At 36.5% G+C, this 20,198-nt stretch overlaps 1 protein-coding gene across 1 annotated transcript; it reads right to left on the reverse strand.

Moving 5' to 3' along the window:
- Nucleotides 1-955: 955 nt before the first annotated feature.
- On the reverse strand, nucleotides 956-18,942 carry RGS13 (regulator of G protein signaling 13). Its single transcript, XM_025991683.2, has 4 exons — nucleotides 18,878-18,942; nucleotides 15,299-15,360; nucleotides 3,051-3,217; nucleotides 956-1,835 (listed from the first exon to the last, which is right to left on the reverse strand). The coding sequence occupies exons 1-4, from the start codon at nucleotides 18,940-18,942 to the stop codon at nucleotides 1,650-1,652; spliced, it is 480 nt and encodes a 159-aa protein (XP_025847468.1). The 3' UTR covers nucleotides 956-1,649.
- Nucleotides 18,943-20,198: the final 1,256 nt, after the last annotated feature.

Here is a 20,198-nt window from a genome sequence, read left to right on the forward strand (position 1 = left end):
GGGGAGAGATAAGTAGTAAAGAATGCTGATTATTCCATTTATTCATTATATCAGTGGCTGATTTAGCACGATTTGAATAGTAAGGGCTCAAGGTTTTCTGAAACTGCTTTAACCATGTGTATTGTGACCATATATGTATAACACTTCCTAAACATATGTCTATAAATATACTCATTCACTGTCAGAGTGATATGAAACTATCTGAAATATGTGGAAACATTTTTTTTGTTTATTATGGCTAGGGATCACCATCAACTTCAGATGTCTAAAATGTCAATCTGTATTTTATATTGATGTTTTTGTTTTTAAAAGAAAATAAAATTGGACCTCTGTGGTAATACTTTCTACTTTAACTAGAATCCACATTAATTAATGATATATTTTTTCATGAAAATATCTCAAGTATTTTCTCAGAAATAAACCCTCAAATATTTTTTTCTATGTTATAATATCCCTTTGCTGTTGGAGAAGAATTACAGTTGATATTCATTTTCATGTCATACAGCATAGGTTTATAGGCATTTAAAATAGTAATGCCATTCCAATCAAATATGAGACCTGAGAAACACTTTTCATAGTAAAACTAAAAGTCTTGGACACAATTTTCCTATAGTTAAATCTTTGACAAAATGATATTAAATATTTTGTGCATTTTATTCTTCATCAAAAACATAGAATATTTATCCATCTGTATAGAATGTTATATGCCATAGAATATTTATCCATCTGTATAGGATGTTATACGCTATGCTATATGCTAAACAAAACAATGAAATAGATATGAGTTGTTTCCTCTGGAATCTCCTAGCAAACTCTAAGAAGCTGCTATGACAGTACGGATAAAAAACTCTTTTGCTGGAATAGTAACCTCACTTTGTCTTTGAAAAAAAGCATAGATTTGTAAGTTTTTAGTTTACATTTGGATTTATTGATTGTTGGGACCACGATAAATTCACCTTGTGAAGAAACAATACTTAAAATGTATGAACCATTTTCTACCCTTATATCAACATAAGAATAAAAAAGAATTTTATACATTCTTAATAGCTTAGAATCATCAGGAATTTTTCATATGTAGAAGATATTTGTGATATGGAAGTTCAATTGTTAATATAATAGTAGGAAATTTTTACAGATAAAATCTATCTCAAGAACACATCTTTCATTGCTCATGATATTATACCACTGATTGTACTTCAAATACTAAGTCTCTCTACTAATTAAGGTTATTACAAGCACTCCATTTCTAGAATACACTCATGCTAGAGACAACTCGTATAGTCCACTTTTAAAAGAACTGATCTGTGCATTATTACAGCAAAATTTCATTAATAAGAAAATATCCATTAGTTGACTACTCAGTACAAGCCTTATAATATTGGTGTCATGAAGACCTTCCTTTTTCTTATATGTTAACTGAGCTACACAGGCATGCCCATAAATTGTGTTTTTCATGTTATAACTGTTCTAAGGGCCATCCCTTTGGGAATCTGTTTCTCTTTGAGAATTAGAAAAAATTAATTCATAGTTTGATTTCTTCTATTTCATTCCTATTCTATTTCTGATTGTGTGTGTATTTGTGTATTAATTAAAAAAACAAAGCCAGTACTTTCAATACACCATCTTCAATTTAAACTTTTGAGTGGTAGTTAGGAATTGTTGTTGGGCTGGATAGTCTTCAAAAGTTTCTGGTACATTTCTGACTTTAGAAATCTGGGATAGGAATCCCTTTCCATGTGCATATACACTATCTTTTGAGCCTCTTCAAAACACATTTGAGTGGGTTCTTGAATATTCCGGATGATAGTTTCTCTTGTTGAACTGTCAATGTTAATCTGAAAAGTGAAATTACATGTAGAACATAAGTAGGCATAATTGAAGATAGATAATGGAAAGGTTTAATTTATTTCCCCCTCTCCTTTTTCTTTCTTCTTTTTTTTTCTTTTAGTGGAAAGGGTAATTTTGTCTGGAATTTCATAGGTATCTAAAAAGATTTATGAGAAACAAACGTGGCTTTTTAAAAACCAAACATCCACCTACATATCTCAGTTTAAAAAACAAAACAAAACAAAACAAAACAAAAAAAACGCACAGCCCGAGACCAGGAAAATCTCAGAAACTCTTGCTTATTTAGGCAGATGCAACTGGTTTGTTAGTGGAGTCTACAAACAAGGAAGTTTATGAGGTGAAGGCCTCTTTTAAGGAAAAGGGAAGTTAGTGCTATTTTTAAAGTTTATCTTTCTTAGTAGTCATGAATGTTGATTTCACTGAATATGCCCTGAAATGGGAAGAGAGTGAAAAGAAGTGGAGAAATGAAGGAGAGAAGTGGTTATTTCAATAAACCAAGTATTTTCCAGATAAGAGTTTTGAGGAAAAAGTTAATAATGTAGGACTGTCCTGCATGATAAGAATCTCATATATCATCATCTACCCTTATCCCCTTGACAAGAATTTTCATTACTTATTCTGTTAGGCAGTTGTAAGTAATTGGCAGTAATATCAATATGAATGTTTGCTGTATTTGCTGGTTAGGAAATGAGGTGAGCAGTAAGTTTAGTGAGATGTCACAGACTTTTCCAACACCACTGGTACTGTCAACTTGCCCATGTATGGTATCTGTAGTTCCTTCTAGCAAAATCAATTCTTCTTACAAGGACTTCTTCTTCTTCTTCTTCTTCTTCTTCTTCTTCTTCTTCTTCTTCTTCTTCTTCTTCTTTAAGAAAATTTTCAAGGAATTAAGATTATTTATTTATTTATTTATTTATTTATTTATTGGACTTAAGATAATTTAATGAGAAGAGGCTCTAGAGCTAGACAGGCCTAACTTTGAATCCTAACTCTCTGACTTGACTGCTATGTGACACTGAAAAAGCTAATTAACTCCTCAGATTCTCAGGTTTCTTATCTGTAAAATAAGTCAACAAGATTGACTTTGTAGCGTAGTAGGAGATCCTGGATATGGAGTGCTGGCACATATGTGTGCTTCACAGATATTGGAGCCCTTCCCGGGATGTACTCATTTCCATTAGCCATCACTGTCACATAGTTACCTCTCTAGGGGACTGTGGCTGGATGTAAGTCTTATAAAGCTTTTTTGCCCTAGAAATTCTGCTCCACCGTGAGGCAATTTTCTTATAGGTTTCACATGCCATCCAGAATTTAATATTCTCGTCACTGTGCTCCATTTTTAAGTATGCAGCATAGACTACTGGACCATCTAAAAGTAATGGAGAAATCAGGTTATTTTTGTGGGTCAATATCATTACAAAATCTGAACAATATTTAATACAGGTTAAAGCCAAAGTCTGAATCAAAGCTTCAAAATTATTTAACAAGTGAATATTATATAATGAAACACGCGCGCACACACACACACACACACATTTAGATCTATCCGTCTGAAACATCTTTGACAATGCCAGTCAGTGATGTGGTCATCCCTTCATTTCTTTCTTCTGAATCATTCAGAGAAAAATGTCCACTGATGCATATGGGTCTAGGGTAGGAGAGGTCCAAAGGACCCCAAAACAGGACTTAAGTTGTTTCAGTGGACAGAGCTCTGACCATGAAACTGACTTGAAAAATCTAAGGCCTCAACCTTAAACTGGAAGGTCAGAACAAGGTTTAGAATCTAAACAGGCAGGTCAAAAAAAGAAAGAAAAAGAAAAATATACAAGTCATATAGAAGTAGTACACTGATCAGGTTGTACAGCCTGGAGTGTTTCCTCAATATCCAATCAGAGCAGGAGAACATGAATGGAATACAAATTTAACTTCATATTCACGCTTTATGGTTCAAATTAAAAATGAAGGACCAGGCAAAGAATGAAATTCAGATGGGGTGTTGGAAATTTTTTTTAAATTTTTTTTGGGGGGTGTTGGAAATTATCTCAAAATTGAGAACAGGACAATGAGTATATGCAGCATGACATCAAATGACACTTGATGCTGACAGATGGTCATCCTTAATTTTGGTCTTAAACTGCATTTTTGGGGTGGGTAGATGAGATATACATATGGAAGGAGCTTTTCTGATTGAGTCACTATTTTTAGAGGAGGGTTAAGCAAAGTCTCACAAATCCAACATATTAATGTGAATTTTTAGGACCAAATATTCTTAGTATCGAAGATGAACAGCCATAGAACTTCATTTGGTGACTAGGAAGTCTCCTGGCATATCTGAGAAATGAAATTGCTAAATGATGAAACAATGTAACTTTTAACTGATAGTAATAGCAATGTGTGTGTAGGCACATTGAATATGCGGCCAAGCATAGGATCACCATCATAAGATATAATGGTAATCGGATGGAATAGAAATGTAAAATGAAATTTTTCTAGATCTTCACATAAGAGATTAGATTGAGTTTTCTAGCACTAGAAAGCTTTGACTCCTTGGCTTCTACTGGCTCTGTCAGCAGTAATATGAAAATAAAGATAACAATTAAGATATTTTTATTCAAGAGAAAAACTCAAATAGAGGTAAATTCCCTCTAAGGAGGATTAGGGCTATGGTGAACTGGCAATTTGCAAGAAACGTGCTATCCTAGGAATACACAAAATTAGAGCATGTCTCATTATTACCAGTAAGTGTAGCTAGCCTTCATGATATTGGGTGAGAAATATTTGAAAGGAACATCACTTGAGTTGAGAGGACCAATGAGTTGGGGATAAAGCATGTATAAAAATATAACATAGAAAATGATATCAATTAGTTATTTCTACCCAATGGGGGAATATATTCGACCATGGATTTCAAGTAAGAAGTTTATTTTCACACCTAAGGAACTTTAAGTTGTACCTTGCCTCATCACAGGCACAGAAAGCTGAGGCCAGAGACAATGTCCATAGCAATTGGAGTTCCTATTAAAGAAGTAGCTGAATGGAGAGGCAAACCAAAAACAAAAAACAAAAAACAAAAAACAAAACAAAAAACAAAACAAACAAACAAACAAAAAAACAAAAAAAAACCCCAGATTAAAACAAAAAGCCATTTCTGGCTTAAAGAGTAAAGCTGAAAGTCAATAATTTGCAGTGTGTGTTGAAAAAAATAGAGTTCTGCTTAAGAAAATAAAAAAGAAAAAGCAATTTGATATACTTTGTAGTTAATAGAATTTTGACTGATGCTTCATTAAGAATAGAAAATAAGAGTCCTAAAATAAAGAAATGAGCTATGGAACAGGGAAAAATGAGATACCAGATAAAATCTATAGATCCTGGAGTGAGAGTCAGTCATCAGGCTACTCTCAGATGGCTTTAGCAGATGGGTGGGTGGGTGGTAAGAGGATGACTTGGAAACCAATATTAGATTTTATGTTATAGTATTCTGCATTTGTGTTTATATTTATGTTTAGCTTAATTGTATAGTAAAATATTTAGAGATTTTCATTTCAGAACCTTCCTGCATCTGTATCAACTTTCTCTAGCTTCTCTCCAGATTGAGTGGAGGAAGGATCTTTTAGGGCTGGCCAAATAATCCTCCATATACTCAAGTCCTTTGCTCATGAAGCCATCCATGCATTTCAGTCTATATTTTATATAGATATTAGATAAGGTAGATTGTAGTATTAATATTAGTTACTTCCTACCTTCTTATAGGAGGATTATACTTTCATGTTCCATTTATATCAGCCTTGCCATTGGATTTGTTTTAGCCAGTGAAATACATGCAAAGTGCCATGTACAGGGGCAAGCAGAAGGTTTTAGGTAGGTTTCAGCAGGTGGTCTGCTGTTGCACTTCCAACCTGTCATGTGAAGGTCACATTCTAGAAAAGAACTGCTCCTTTTGTCTGAAGGTCAAAATGAAGATACGGAATAGAGCTGGAGCTGAAACCAGTCATTGTGTGACATGAACAAGAAATGAACATTTCTTGTGTAATAGTGGGAATTTAATGTGGTATTTTCCTGCAGCATAACCTGAGCTGGACCTGAAAGCTGACCTGGGCCACTTGAACTTCTTTGATATTTCAGGTAAGATTCTGGTGCATAGAACAAATAGACTCACATGGCTGGTATATTTTCCAGAATTTTCGTAAGTTAGTCAAGTAAGCAGCTGAAAACGCATTTGTATAAAAGTGTTCCAGGAATCTGAGTAGCTATTAAAGTTGAAACTGAATTGCTCAGTTGAGAATTTCTAATGACTCAGACAGCAAGTGAATTTAAAGGTGGAAAAGCCTTTTCCAAATCAGGCAATGTAGCCCAAAGTAGCCCATTTTGAAGTTGTAAATGATACTTCTTCCTGAGTGTTACACTCCAGAGACCATGATTCTGCTTGAGCAGAGTGAATAAGGACAAACAACAGAATTGCTCATTAAATTGAGAAGATGGAAAAAATAGGTTTATGTCATATATAGCGCATGTTTTTTTCTTAAGAATGAGAGTGATGCTTTTGGGACTCTCTAGGATGTTCTCTTTAAGTGAGTCACTGAAATTACTATTTCTATGACACACAAGGTGACACGTGTCAGTATCTTGATGCAGAAGGGAAATGTGACATTCCTCTTGGCTGAGTCAGAACAGTGGCCCATCTGTTCCAGGACTGTTTTCTGCGAGGGAAAAAAGCTTACACCGTAAATTAAATCTGAACGCTTCGCTATGTTGCAGTTTTTCATTAGAAATGTGCCTAAAAAATTTTTAAATTTATTTCATTTTCAATCTCTACCACTTGGGATAACAAATTCCATAACTGTACTAGACTCTACGTGAAGTTTTAAAGTAGATCTGCTTTACCGGGATTCTCTAGTTTGGCTTCTATGATATTAATCACTTAAGATTTTTCTCTTAACTTCTCTTTGCTGTGTTATTTTAAAAGTAACAAAGTACTAGTTGTTTTTAAATACAGAAAACTTCTAACAAAGATAATAATGATTGTTGACAATTGGATATATTTCCCTTTATTCTTTCAATCCTTTGTTAATGTTTGACTTTCTACCTAACTAATATTCATTCATCTACACAAACACAGATACGCATATAAACTCCTGGCATCATACTTGAAAGCAATTTTGTGTCACTCTTTCCCTATTGCAGGACTACTCAATATTTTATTTAGCTATCCTCCCATTATTCAATACTTATATCATTTACCATTTTTGTGTTATAAATTATCCAACATTGAAAATTCGGTGTATAGATCTTTGTATCTGTAATTATTTCTTTAGAATTAACTTAAAAGAATGGAATTCCTAGTTTGACAGATGTGATGTTTTTGGAGATTCTTGATACCTGTTGTAAAATTGCTTTCAGAAATATTTCCTTATTTTTCATTACTAACAGCATTGTCAAAGTGTCTGCTCACTCCATCTTTTCCAATCTGATGGGGTAAAACCAGTGACTTGTAATTGTTTAATTTAAAAATTTTAAAACGTTAATGCCTAAGCATTTTTTTTTCTTACCGACCTTATCTTTTCTTTCTGTGAATTGCAATCATTTGTAATGTTTTTTGCATTGTTAGTATTTTCTGGATTTTTTCAGATCTCTTCATATATGAAAGACATTGTTACATTTATTGCATTATCTTCTGTTCTCTTCTTACAAATTACTTTTGTTTATAATTTTTGAGAAATATCTGTAAACTATCTCTAATCTGAAAAAGCCTCAGTTCATCTATCTGACCTGCTTTCAATCTTTTTTGCACTTTTAGCAGAGAAGAACTTCTAAGTAAAAAATCTGGCCACAACCCATATTTGTAACCTTTCAATCTTTTCCCATTATTGTCCTAAATAAGAAAAGCCAGAGCTTGGCAGTGGCTACAGGGCCCATGAGGATATGGTGCTCTCTACCTCTCTTCCCTTGTCGCTTCTAGAAACATTCTTTGTCTGAGCTGTGCTCCTGGCCAGGCTGTGTGCTATCCCCATGCTGTTGTATATGCAGTTCCTTCTGTGAGGTGGGCTTTGTTACTCGGATCTAAGACTCAGGCCAAGTATCTCAATTCCTGGAAAAATTTCTCTGGGCCCCCCACACCCACACACACTAAATAAGTGTTTCCTGTCAGTTGACAAATAGCACCTGGTTCACCTTATTTTAATTACAGTTCCACCTCACCCTCCATCACAGTCTGTTGTATCCATCGCTTTACTTTGATTACTCTCCCACCCATGGGCTCACACTTTGTGAATCAGGACCACAGTTCCACCTTCATATGGAAGGTTCCATTTCACCAGAGCCTACAGTAAGTGCTGACTCAACAAATGTTTGTCAATCAAGGCTTTCAGATTCCTCATGCTTCTGTGTTTGAAAGTGATTCTCCAGAAGTTTTGAGAAGTGAAGAAGCGGGCCCTGATTATTTAGCACCCAGGGAGCACCAAAGACCAGAGATTTTCTCTGGCATGTTGTTACTTTTTTTTTTTTTTTTTGACAATGAGGCAACAGTACTAATTGAACAGTGATGTGAATAAGAGGCCAGGTTTTGCTGTTGTGCTTTTCTCCCTGCAAGGTGAACAAGTGCATGAGGAGTTGGAGAAGACAGTCCTGGGTGGAGGGGCTATGGGCGATGGTGTAGGGAACATGAGGGCTGCTGAAGGGAACCACAGCACCAGCAGCTGGTTAGCAGAGGGTAGAATGAGTGATAGGATCCATTAGTAACTTCTAATGTCTGGTTTGTGTCAGGATGCGGATGCTCCAGCCAGCGTAAATTGGATTCTTCATTGCCTTCAGCAGTGTGACAGTCCTATAGTATCCAACCTGGCATTTCCAAGGCTGTGTGCAGGTAATTGTGAGAACTGAGAAAGGCAGGAAAATAGACAATATGTTGAAGGATGATTTTGACCAAAATCAATGTTGATGCAAACTCTGTGATTCAGAACACCTGCCTACCTAGAATGTCTGCTCTGGAGCAAACTGAAGAGGCCACAGAAAAATAGGTACCTGGCCTTTCTCACTTGAAATCACCCCAGCACATCTGAAGCGGGCATGCAACACCGCCCAGTCATCTACCACCCTTCCATAACATCCTGGTTCTTTAACTCTCCAGAAACTATTTCATATCTTCTCCTTCCCCCATCTCTCCTCAGCTCTCTGCTGATGACCTTGTCTCAGACTTCACTGAGAACACTGATTTAATCCGGGAGAGATTCCCTTGTCTTCTCGCCACCAAATCAACCATCCGACCTCCACTGGTACCTGTCCTTTCTAATTTGCCTCCTGAAAGGAAAACAATGTCCAAGCACTTCTTTTTTGGCTTCTGTTTTATTATGCTTTCTCCACGGCTTTTCATTTCTCTGTTGCTCTTAAAATTATCCCCACTCTCTTCTATGTCATCACTTTCTTCTAATGTTTGTCATCATTTCTAGGGAAGCTGCTGTATTTCCCAAATAAAATAAAAAATGGCTATTGACTCTCTAGTCATAGTACTGACCTCATGTCTCCTTCTAGTCTCTTTTGTTTTCTCTGCTGACCTTCGCCCCAAAACTTACGTAAATAATTGCCTACATTCTCTGCCTTGCTTCCTCTTGTCCTATCCATTCCCCATACCCCTGGAACTACTCCGGTCAAGGCACCACTGACTTCCATATTGTCATAGCAAAAGTCACTGTTCTTTCCTCATCTTACCTGACTTCTCAGCAGTCTTTGACACAGTTCACAGCTCCCTTCCTGAAACATGCTCTTCTTTGCCTTTAATGATGATGCATTGTTTTGGTCACCCTCAACTCACCTGATGCTCTTTTTCCATCTCCTTTGCTGATTCCTCCTCTTCTCTGGATTTGGAAATATTAGCATGCACCTAAGCTCCATCTCTGGATCTCTCCTCTCCTCTCTCTGAACTCTCCCTCTAAGTGATCTCATAGCCCAACGGCTTTGATTAGTCTTTATGCTATATTCTCTTGGCTTTGTCTTCCTTGCTGATTTCTAGTGTTTTCATGGTTTATTGCAATAGCGTTCCAACTGGTCTCTCTGCTTCTTTTTTTCAGAAGAAAACTGGAGGGTACTTTTTTTTTTTTTTTTTTTGAAAGTGGAGCAGAAGCAAAATGATAGGGAGAGAGAGAATCTTAACCCAGCGTGGAGCCCAACACCGGGCTGGATTTGACCACCCCAAGATCATGACCTGAGTGGAAACCAAGAGTCCCAGGCTTAAATGACCGAAGCACCAGGCACCCCCTGGAGGGTACTTTTAAAAGCACATCTACGGTTAATCTGTAGGCTAAAATTGCTCATGTGGCCAATAAGGCTGTTTACTCCTGTCATGCTGAACTTCTTTGGTTATTGGAAGACACTAACCTCACTCATATCTCAGGGCCTTTTGAACATAGCTTTCCTCTGCTTGGGCCACTCTGCTCCCAGATCCCAGACTGGCTGGCTGCTTCTCATCAATCAGCTCTCAGGTCAAATTTTACCCCTTCTGATGATTGTTCTCCAATCACCCAGTTGATCTGCCCTCTTATACCTGCCTTTCTTTGCTATATTACCTGGTTTTATTTTCTTCAAAGCACTTAACCACTTTCTGGAATTAATATATTCGTCAATGTATTTGCTTGTTTGGCTATCTCTTCCCTCTAGAGGGAGCAGATGAGTTGAGCACAAGTGACCTTGTGGATCTGTGTCACCTCTGTCCTGGGGCTGGGAAGGTATACCAGACACATGCAGGGACTGAATGAATCATCCAGGCAAGTTAGTTGGAGTTTAATTTCTTTCTATTTATTTTAAGCATACTTTACTCAAATATCAGTGAGAGACGTCTATCTTCATCTTTTGAGATTTAGGGCATACATATACTTACATATATATTTTTTCTGGCATCATTTGCTGTCATTTTAATTAAAATTAAAAATAAAACTGATTAGTTAAAATTTTGATTTGATTATTTTTCATGCAATCTTTCCATTTTGTAGAGATGTAAAGTTTGTCAAACCTGAGAGGGTATAAGGCAATTGTTGGTCCCCTTGTCATTTCAAATGCATGTCTAGTTCTACTCAATTTAGTCATCAGAACTATAGATTTCTACTAGGTTTTTCATCTTGGTGATGCTTAACATTTTGATGATATTTCGAAGTGCAGTGTTGTATTCTGGGCCAGCAACACTTAAGGAAATATTTTTGGTAATTCTCAGATATTTTTATTAGTTAATAACTAATAGTTCTGACAATTTTTTTCTGATCCATTAAAAAACTTATTACTGCATTTATGCCCATTTACAAATAATGTAACTCTTTCCTAAACACTTGGGTGTTTCGAAACTTGGAGGACTTTCTATTATCTGCAGATTTGCAAATTTTGCAGGGTACTTTCTGCTTAATTCATTATGGAGATTTCTTAATGAGACCAATTTTTACACTAAATCCTGAGGGATCCTACAGAGTATATCTCTTCTTCAAAGAAGCATTTATTTCTGCTGGGCTTCTAAAACAGTTGACTATCTTTAAAATACTGCCAGTCAGACTTCCTTACCATTTTACACTAGTCTGAATCAAGTTCCAGCTGAGATTTGCCTCTTGTAAGCTTTCCCAGGAGACCTGCCATCTTTCCCCAATTATCTTCGCCCCTTAGCATGTACATACTAGGTTTTTAGTAGGTTATCTGCTATTTCCAGTCTCCCTTCTTTGTAGTTCACAAACTGCTTATGGTACACCTATATTTTATTTATCTTTAATTGTGGATACCTTCAAGAAAGCACTTCCTCTGTCCCTATGTCATACATAGCTGGAACTCAATAGATACTTCACTGCTCAGGGATCACACTTCACAGTGTACGCTAAAACTCAAAGCAGTTTGTTCCTAGCAGTTCTTGGAGCAATCTGTGCAGCCCTCAGATTCTCAATATTTACATAGGGCACTTCATAACCACACAGTTTCCTCCAGTCACAAGCCACACTTTGCTGATATATTTTGGGTGCTGATCTTGTATAAGGCTGTCCTAACTAGACCTCACAAGTAATTTTATGTCAAAGAAATATGTGTCTGTGTTTTTCTTTCTATATCTAGAGCTTCCTTCTGCCTGTCGAATTTAACAATAGGCTCTTCACAGGAAAGGCATAGATAGCTTCATAAAACCATCTTTATCTGGAAGCAAAAAACCAAACCAAACCAAACCAAATCTTGCTAGTCAGCCCTTAAAACAGCCTTTGGTGGAAATGTTGTCAAAGTCTATTTTTAAAAAGTGTTGTGTTTGCCTTGCCTTTGAAATTCCATCAATCACCATTCTCCACTTCACCCTAATGTGCTATCAATAGCAGGCTTCCTTGTTCTCTTCTGGGAGATTTTTCAGGTTTTGAAAAATGTTATGTTATTTCATGTGGTACATGGACACATGGAATTTTTTTTCAAGCACATTGGCTGCTATCCAAGTGTTTAAGATTTAGTGAATTGATATTGAGCACACAGACTGTTTTTGAAAAGTTAACTTGTCAATAATGTATCATTAAAAAGCATCTAGATTACTAGCATTCTTAGTTTCTAGCAAAGGTCTTAATTTTGCTGGGATTCTGTTCTTAAACTGATGATTTTCTTGGATCCCTTCTTCCCATGAGGAAGTTGAATTTAACTGTATTGTGATAGCTAGCACTTAATGGCTATTCAGCAAACATCTCTTAAACCAATTCCTGTTCATCCATTGAGACCATGCTTAATACATTTCCTTCCTAAATGGGTTTTTAAACTACATGTTCTTAGAAACAGTCTTTTAATCTATGTAGAAAGAGACATCTACATATCTTAGCTAGAGAATGCATTTTACTAGTTTCCTTGGTTAGCGTAAACACACTGTATTCTCTGGCACATTTAATGCTTTTTGTTTTTGTTTTTTTTTAGTTTGGATGGTCCAGAGAATGAATTGTTTTTATCACCTGTTTTCATTATGTGATTATTAAATTTTTACATGAATTTCACAGTAACTAAATTTCTCAAGAGATTCTTATGCTGCTTTTTCGATGTTTATGAAGAGCGGTATGCTCTCTTCCTGTCCTCATCTTTTCTGTAAACTTTGCTTATTCTCATGACACTCGATCTCTAAATAGCTAATTCTAGCTAAGCTCTAACTTGAGATCATTACCAAACAAATTAACTTTATTCACTTTGTTTATGAGGCCTTCAGGACCGGCACAGAAAGTTTTACATAATATGGCTTGGTATTTTGATCTTTTCTTACCAATATTTGTCTTGTATATATTCACTGAACATTTATTGCATGCCCATTAGATACAAAGCACATTCTGAGTCCCTGGGTCGGGAGATGAAAAGTGAACGCACAACGATCTGTGTTCTCAGGGAATTTAAGATCTACTGAGAAACCGCCTGTGGAAAAAAACCAGCACACTAAATAACTGTACTTAGAAGCAGAATAAATAATGATACTAACAGAAGAGAGAGCACAAGTATTTCCAAGAGGTTTCAGGGAAAAGGTGAAAGCTAAATTTTACTAGCCACGATGGGCAGATAACAGAGTAGACAGAGGACTTTGTGTAGAAGCCTGGAGCAGGTGCGTCACAGGTGTAGCAAATGGATCAAGGGTCACCCCAGCGGAAGGGTGCGTCATGTGAAGGCGTGGAGCTGCAGTAAATCATGGAAAATGCATTAGAGCTTTGGTACAGTCTTGAAGGCCAAGTTAGAGATTTTGAACTTTTTGGTAAGCGGCAAAGAAAAAGGAATGATATTCAGAGACATGCACTTTGTTACTAATTAAAATAACTACCAATTATTGTGTGCCTAATTTGCATTTATGGCTAACCTGAACAGTAATGCTGAAAAGATGGGTGGTATTCCCATGCTACAGATGGAGAATTTGAAACTTCCAGAGGGAGATTAACCTGCAATGTTGCAAAACATGGATTGCAGAGCGTTGGGACTGAAATTAAAATTATTTAGCAGAGGATCAGTCAATCCAGCTGACTGAACATATGCTTTTGTCTCTTCTTCTCATTCCAGTGTCCTAAAATTGACCCAAAAATATTTTTAAAAATTCACACTCTGGCAAACTGGATCACAAACTATGAGGAATGCTTGAGAATAAAATCCAGGGGAGATTCACAAGAAAACCATAGCCTCAGATGCTTACTGGAAAGACTTTTATGATCAATGGGAATTCAGGTAGTGACCCAAGTCTGGAGGTGTGGGTCCCAGGACTAAGAAGGGCCATGAAGTAACTCCCAGAATAGCTGATGAAGGTTTTCCTATAGGAGAAGCCAGGGGTCCACATCTCTGGCCATTATCCTCTGAGTTAGACAGACACAGCTGTCTCCATACCAGGAGGGGCCCTTGGGTCAGAGAGCAGGAAGTGTCCCAGAAGCCTGGCCACCTCTAGAAGTAACAAGAAGTACTCTATCCAGTTACCACTGGCACATCCCATCAATCAAACCATCAATCAAGTAGCACAGCTAACTCCCTTTCCATAGTCAATAGGTGTAAACAGAGGAAATGTTAACAGAAAGTCTAATAGGGAATCTCAAATAAAAAGAAGTCATGGGGGCCTCCTAACTCTGGGAAACGAACAAGGGGTAGTGAAAGGGGAGGTGGGCAGAGGGATGGGGTGACTGGGTGACGGGCACTGAAGGGGGCACTTGACAGGATGAGCACTGGGTGTTATACTATATGTTGGCAAATCGAACTTCAATAAAAAAAAAAGTCTATAGGCAAAAATTAAGAAACATTTGGTGGGAGCAAACTCCATTAAAAAAAAATACGAAATTCAGCAACCAAGAGTTTTCTTTGAGTACCTACTACATTTTTTTGTGTGTGTATCTGCCTTCTGGTGTTTATCAACTTCCCAGTTTTCTAACCAAACACAACTGACTGCTCCCATGAATGCACATACTTCTTCATGTTGCTTGCATTGAGCCTATGACTCTATCTCTTAATACGCATTTTTGTTAACTTTCATTTATTACCATGTGAATGTCGATACTTATATACAACTATATGCAGTCTTCTATAACATTCCACTTAAATCAGACACTGAAAAAGTTGAAAACTAACTCTGCGGAGTTTTAGAACATTAAGACTCAAATTTATTCTTACTTTTGAAAGCACTAAGAGCAGCAAATTGTTGAGTTTTCTAAAATGCTAACTTTAGAAGGCCATGCTAAGGCAGTATATTTCTGTATGTGTTACGATTTAAGCATATTTTCCAAGGGATTTTACACATATACTTGTGAAAACTAAATATTCGCAGTGACTAATCTTGTTTTAATTAACACCAAAGATAAGAATAGTGGTTGACATGACAAACTATTTTCAGGTTTTCTTTTTTTAACAGGGGGCAGTTGCCATTTAGAAGGCTGTGAGAAGAGAGCACGCATTCATCATCTAGTGCCACCTTTTCCTGTTAGGAGTAAAACTGACTATTCAAAGATGAAATATACATAATACTCACATTTTGTAGCCATCAGCTTTTCAAAAGACTGGCCCCACTGTAGTACTTCCTCCAAAGTAATGCTTTGAAAAGAAACAAAAAGTGCTTATTGCACCAAAATATTCTCAAGGTTTTACTCAGCTACATAGAAATCTATGATCTTGAAAATAATGCCAAAATGTTGTACTCTATTTGTGTGATTTTTTTAAGAAAAAATTTTATTTATTTATTCATGAGAGACACCGAGACATAGGCAGAGGGAGAAGTAGTTTCCTCGCAGGGAATCTGATGTGGAACTTGATCCCTGAACTCTGGGATCACGCCGTGAGCTGAGTGAGGGCAGACACTCAACCACTGAGCCACTATTTGTGTGGTTTTGGATGGAAACTTATCTTTCTGTGATATTCTACATTTTATTTTTACTTTCTAAATGGTTAAAAATTTAAAAAATCATGTCAGTAGTATAAACTTGATAATATGATGAAATACATTTTTAAAAGATAAATATCCATAGTCCTATAATTTCCCTATTCCCAAATTACTACTGTTAATATTTTGTTATGTATGTTTGTGTGTTTTTAACCAAGAAGTATCCATACTCTGCAAGTTTGTTTGTGTGCGTACACACTTTGTGTGTATACACATATATATGTATATATTCACTTCTAATAAGCTTTTTATATGTCATCACAATTGTCTTAAAGTCCACTTATAGTGTTATGACAATTATAAATTTGATAGTCATTGATAGTCACTGTGGAGTATTCTACAAGGGGCCATTCTTTTTTTTTTAAGGATTTATTTATTTGAGGGAGAGGTAGAAAGAGAGGGAGAGTCCTCGAAAGCTAGTGGGGTACAGAAGGAGAGAATCTTCAGACTTCCCTCTAAGCAGAGAGCACGTGGGGCTGGATCTCATGACCCTGAGATCGTGACCTGAGCCGAAATCAAGAGTGGGATGCTTAATCAACTGAGTCATCCAGGTGCCTTTACAAGAGGGCATTGTTTAGTTAACATAATTATTCTCAAGGAGAATTTTGATTATTTTTCAGCTTTTAACATAAAAATTTGTGATTAAGGATTGCTAATTGCTTATGGGATTCGTAGAAGTAGAATTAAAGCGGGTCAAGAAATGTACGTTTTTAAGATTCTTGGTTCAAATTGTCAAACCGCATTTGGGTTTGCATTGTGTGCTGCTAACACCAAATGTGTTTTCCCATTTAACTATTAACATCTTAGAGTTCATCCACAAACTCTATTTGTATGCATTCACATAATAAAGTTAGTAACTCCATATCTACTATATGTAGATATTTTCTCTATTAGTTGCTATAATTTTTTTTTACATGCTGAGGGTTTGAATGTCTGTTACTGTGAATAATATGTGAACAAATGGTATAAAAAAACGTTTACAATTTCAAAAATATCTATGAAAGATACTGCTTTTGAGGCTTCATTTCTGTTCATTTTTCAGGGCTTTGTGAGGTGAATTGGCAAGTGACTATGTATTCTTACATATAAATCATTTTACTTTCTCGCCTTTAAAATACTCCATGTGTTTATTGCCATTCTGTTTGTGATTGTTTCAGTTTATGTTTGGTTCACTCTTAATTTTCCTGTTTTCCATAATGTCAAATAATCAGATAGCTATAGATACAAACTAGCATCGTCCATTGGCTACACCTGGTATGGCGGTAGCTCCATAATTGGTGTTGAGGGAACAGCCATCAGCATTAGGAGGTACTTCATACAATGAAGGAAGATTAGTTAAAGAGGTTAAAAAATAACCTAGAACATGGAAACATATCAGGAGTCTTTAAAAGGTCAAATATCTTTTGTTTTCTACAAATTCAGATGGCCCTTGCCAGTTTTAGGTAGACTATGTGCATCAGTCCTGAGGCTTAACAGTATACTGCTGTTAGGGTTGCTTGCAAAAAACATTTCCATGAAATGGTATCTGACTCACTGTTCTTTTCTCTTATTAGAACTTTAAAAACAGTAACCTAAAGTAACCTTTTCCATCCAGTGAATTGGTAAGTCCTAGGCAAGGTATGTGGCATGTCTCTCTGGTTCACCTGTTCCCATTATATAGGAAAAAATAAAATCTACTACATGAGCGAAGATGCTATCATTGTCTTGTTTTACCTTAAAATAAAGCATTGGTACTTTGTTGGTGAGAGAATTCTTCTTTTTCTAAAATTCATGAGATTTGTGAAGATAGATCATGATTGGAGTGATTACGGTCGGAGTTAAAGTTGTGAAATGAAATTTGGTTTTGGTTTAACCCCATTTTGCTTGTAACATTTTTCTCAAGTTCATCTTGTCCCATGGCTAGTCAGGTGCCCATATGAGAGTAGTTCTAAACGTCTCTGTCTCCTCACCCACCCAGATTTCCTAATAAAAGCAGTGGATACCAGATAGGGGAGCATTCTGAGACCCTCATGTCATTGTGGAAATAAGAATGTAGGGTGCTCAGAGTCTGATAGTCCTGAGTTTGAATTCCAGTGCTGCATTTAATAGCTTTTGGTTTTACCTAAAATCTTTGAGCCCTAGTTGTATTATACATAAAATGGGAATAAGACCCATCTCTCAAAATTATCTTGAAAATTAGAGAAGGTCATGAATGTAAAGCACCTATAAAATGACCAGATTTCCATGAATGTGAATTCTCTTTTTCCTTGGCTTCCCCTTTCCCTGATGGTGGGTCTGCAAGGCAAGTAGAAAGAAATGCAAGCCCCAGTGGTGATTCTCCTTGGGAGTCATCAGCAGAAGAGATAGAAGCTATTCCCAAATTATTCTGTTTCATCTCCCTTCCTGCACACACCCGTTCAGTACAGCAGCTTCCCCTGTTTAGAATGGTGAACTTTGGGTCTTACTGTCTCTTCTACCACCAATGCAGCCACCTCCCCACCTCGCACAAATGCTTGTAAGTATTTTTGGACATTTTAGTACTGCTGGCATCCAGCTCTGACCAGAGCAAGGGAGATGTGGCCAGGATTGAGCACTCTGACATGGACCTGGTTAATCCAGGTCTGGTTAAGCCAACAGACAGCAATCCCCAGTGGGGGAATCCTTGAGGTGGAAAAACCAATCAAATGGTTTATTACCCTTCTTAGGCATTACGCTTTCCATTTTAGCAGTCACTGTTCCCATCCAAATGGCTACGTTTTTAGTTTGGCAAAATATCCAAGAAACTCGGGAGCTTGGTAAGCATTTAGTGACCCTACCAATCTCCCTTCTTCCAACTAGACATGAAGTTTCTGGCACTTTGTAGACAGAGGGTTTGAATCACAAAAATATTTTGGATAAGGAATCTCATTTTAGCATAAAAATATAAAACCTCAAAAAAAATTTAACAGTAGTTATTCAGAATAGACCCTGTACGAGCATTAAACTTGTTTAATTCTCAAGTGTAAACCATAAATAATGAAAATGAAACCTTAGCATAATACATGATTGCTCTTCTGGTGGAATTACTCATGTGTAAATGCAAATTTTACTCTCTGAACAAAATATATTAAATTAACAGTTGCATAAATGTACACCTATTTATCATGTGATAAATATGCATGAGAATGGCTGTAGAATGTAAATGCTACTTACTTTGAAGGAAGCCTCTTAGATTCATCTCCGCACATCTTGCAAATCCAACAATTTTGCCTGCTCATTTTTCTAAAGCAATACAGAATAATCTTAGTATAATTTAATAATTTAAAATAATTATGTGGTAGAGCAATGTCTCAGGAACACACAAAATTATAAGTCATGAAAAAATAAGCTTGGGTTTTTGAAATTAATGGAATATTATCACTCATGGGGGTGGGGGAGGAGAGAGAAAAATAAAATAACTCATCTTGTAAAGATTTTCTGGAAATATAAGTACTTAGAGTTATGACTTTAGAACCCATCTGGGCCACTTATTCATGGCATTTAAGTGGTATTTAAAAAAATACAGCTTACTGAGAAAGACCTTCCTCTTTAAGGCCTACTGACAATGAATTCAACTCCTGAGTCTTCTCTTTTTTGGGTAATTCTTAGTTTTAGAAAGATCTCTCAATATATCGAACAAGAATTTACTTCTTTGTAATTAGTCACAATGGCCTAAGTAGCTATATAAAGAATAAGATTCCGTAAAGGTGAGCTCTGAGAAGGGTGTTGTTTACCTGGTTTTCTCCACTCTTGGCAGTATAACCGTGGCTTAAAATTCAGGTACAGTTTACTCAGCCCAGGCTTTATATAACAATATACATTACAGAGGTTTTAATTTCAGGATTTTGAGAAAATGACTCAAAAATGTATTAATAATTAAATCTTCAATTTATAATGAGAGCTGGAAATATTTTGCTAAACATATATGCACACTTACACATAATGAACTATTAAGGATAACTGAGTTTTTATATCAGTCTTTATTGATTCAATCAAAACATCTGTTGAACATTTGTTATGTGTCAAGTTCTGGCTGCCAGTGATCTATGTAGATCCTGTCTTTTTCCTCTTCCTGTCCTCATTAGCAAGCAGTTAAAATCCATGTGATGGGGACTTTGAGACAGGAAGTTCAGTGGCCCATAAGTACACACAGGAGGAGAACCTAGCCAGACTTGGGGGTGGCTAAAGATGTCATCCCAGTAGAGTAATAGCTGAGTTGGAACCTATAGGACATGCAGGAATGTGCTGAGCAAAGGGGATGAAGGGCAGCTTGGGCAATGGGTCATGTCCTAATTGAGGAAATGAAAGGAATGTAGTCATCACAAGAATCTAGAATATGGCAGGGAGAAACTGAGAGAATAGGCTAGAAAGTTAAGACAGGACCAGTAATCATGTTAAAAAATGCTTACGGCAACAAGAAAGCGATGAGAGATGAAGTTGGAAGATAGCAAAAGCTGAACATGTTAGGCCATACACATCATCAATTTCATAGTTA

The sequence above is a fragment of the Vulpes vulpes genome, chromosome 5 (genome assembly GCF_048418805.1).
Source record: "Vulpes vulpes isolate BD-2025 chromosome 5, VulVul3, whole genome shotgun sequence".
NCBI classification, from domain to species: Eukaryota; Metazoa; Chordata; class Mammalia; order Carnivora; family Canidae; genus Vulpes; species Vulpes vulpes.

Excerpts from the sequence above, each read along its gene's own strand:
- RGS13 (XM_025991683.2), bottom strand. The coding sequence starts at position 18,942 with ATGAGCAGGCAAAATTGTTGGATTTGCAAGATGTGCGGAGATGAATCT. Across the intron at positions 3,218-15,298 it reads AAAGCTGATGGCTACAAAAT|ATGGTCCAGTAGTCTATGCT; the intron begins GTGAGTATTATG and ends CATTACTTTTAG. Across the intron at positions 1,836-3,050 it reads AGCCACAGTCCCCTAGAGAG|ATTAACATTGACAGTTCAAC; the intron begins GTAACTATGTGA and ends TTCACTTTTCAG.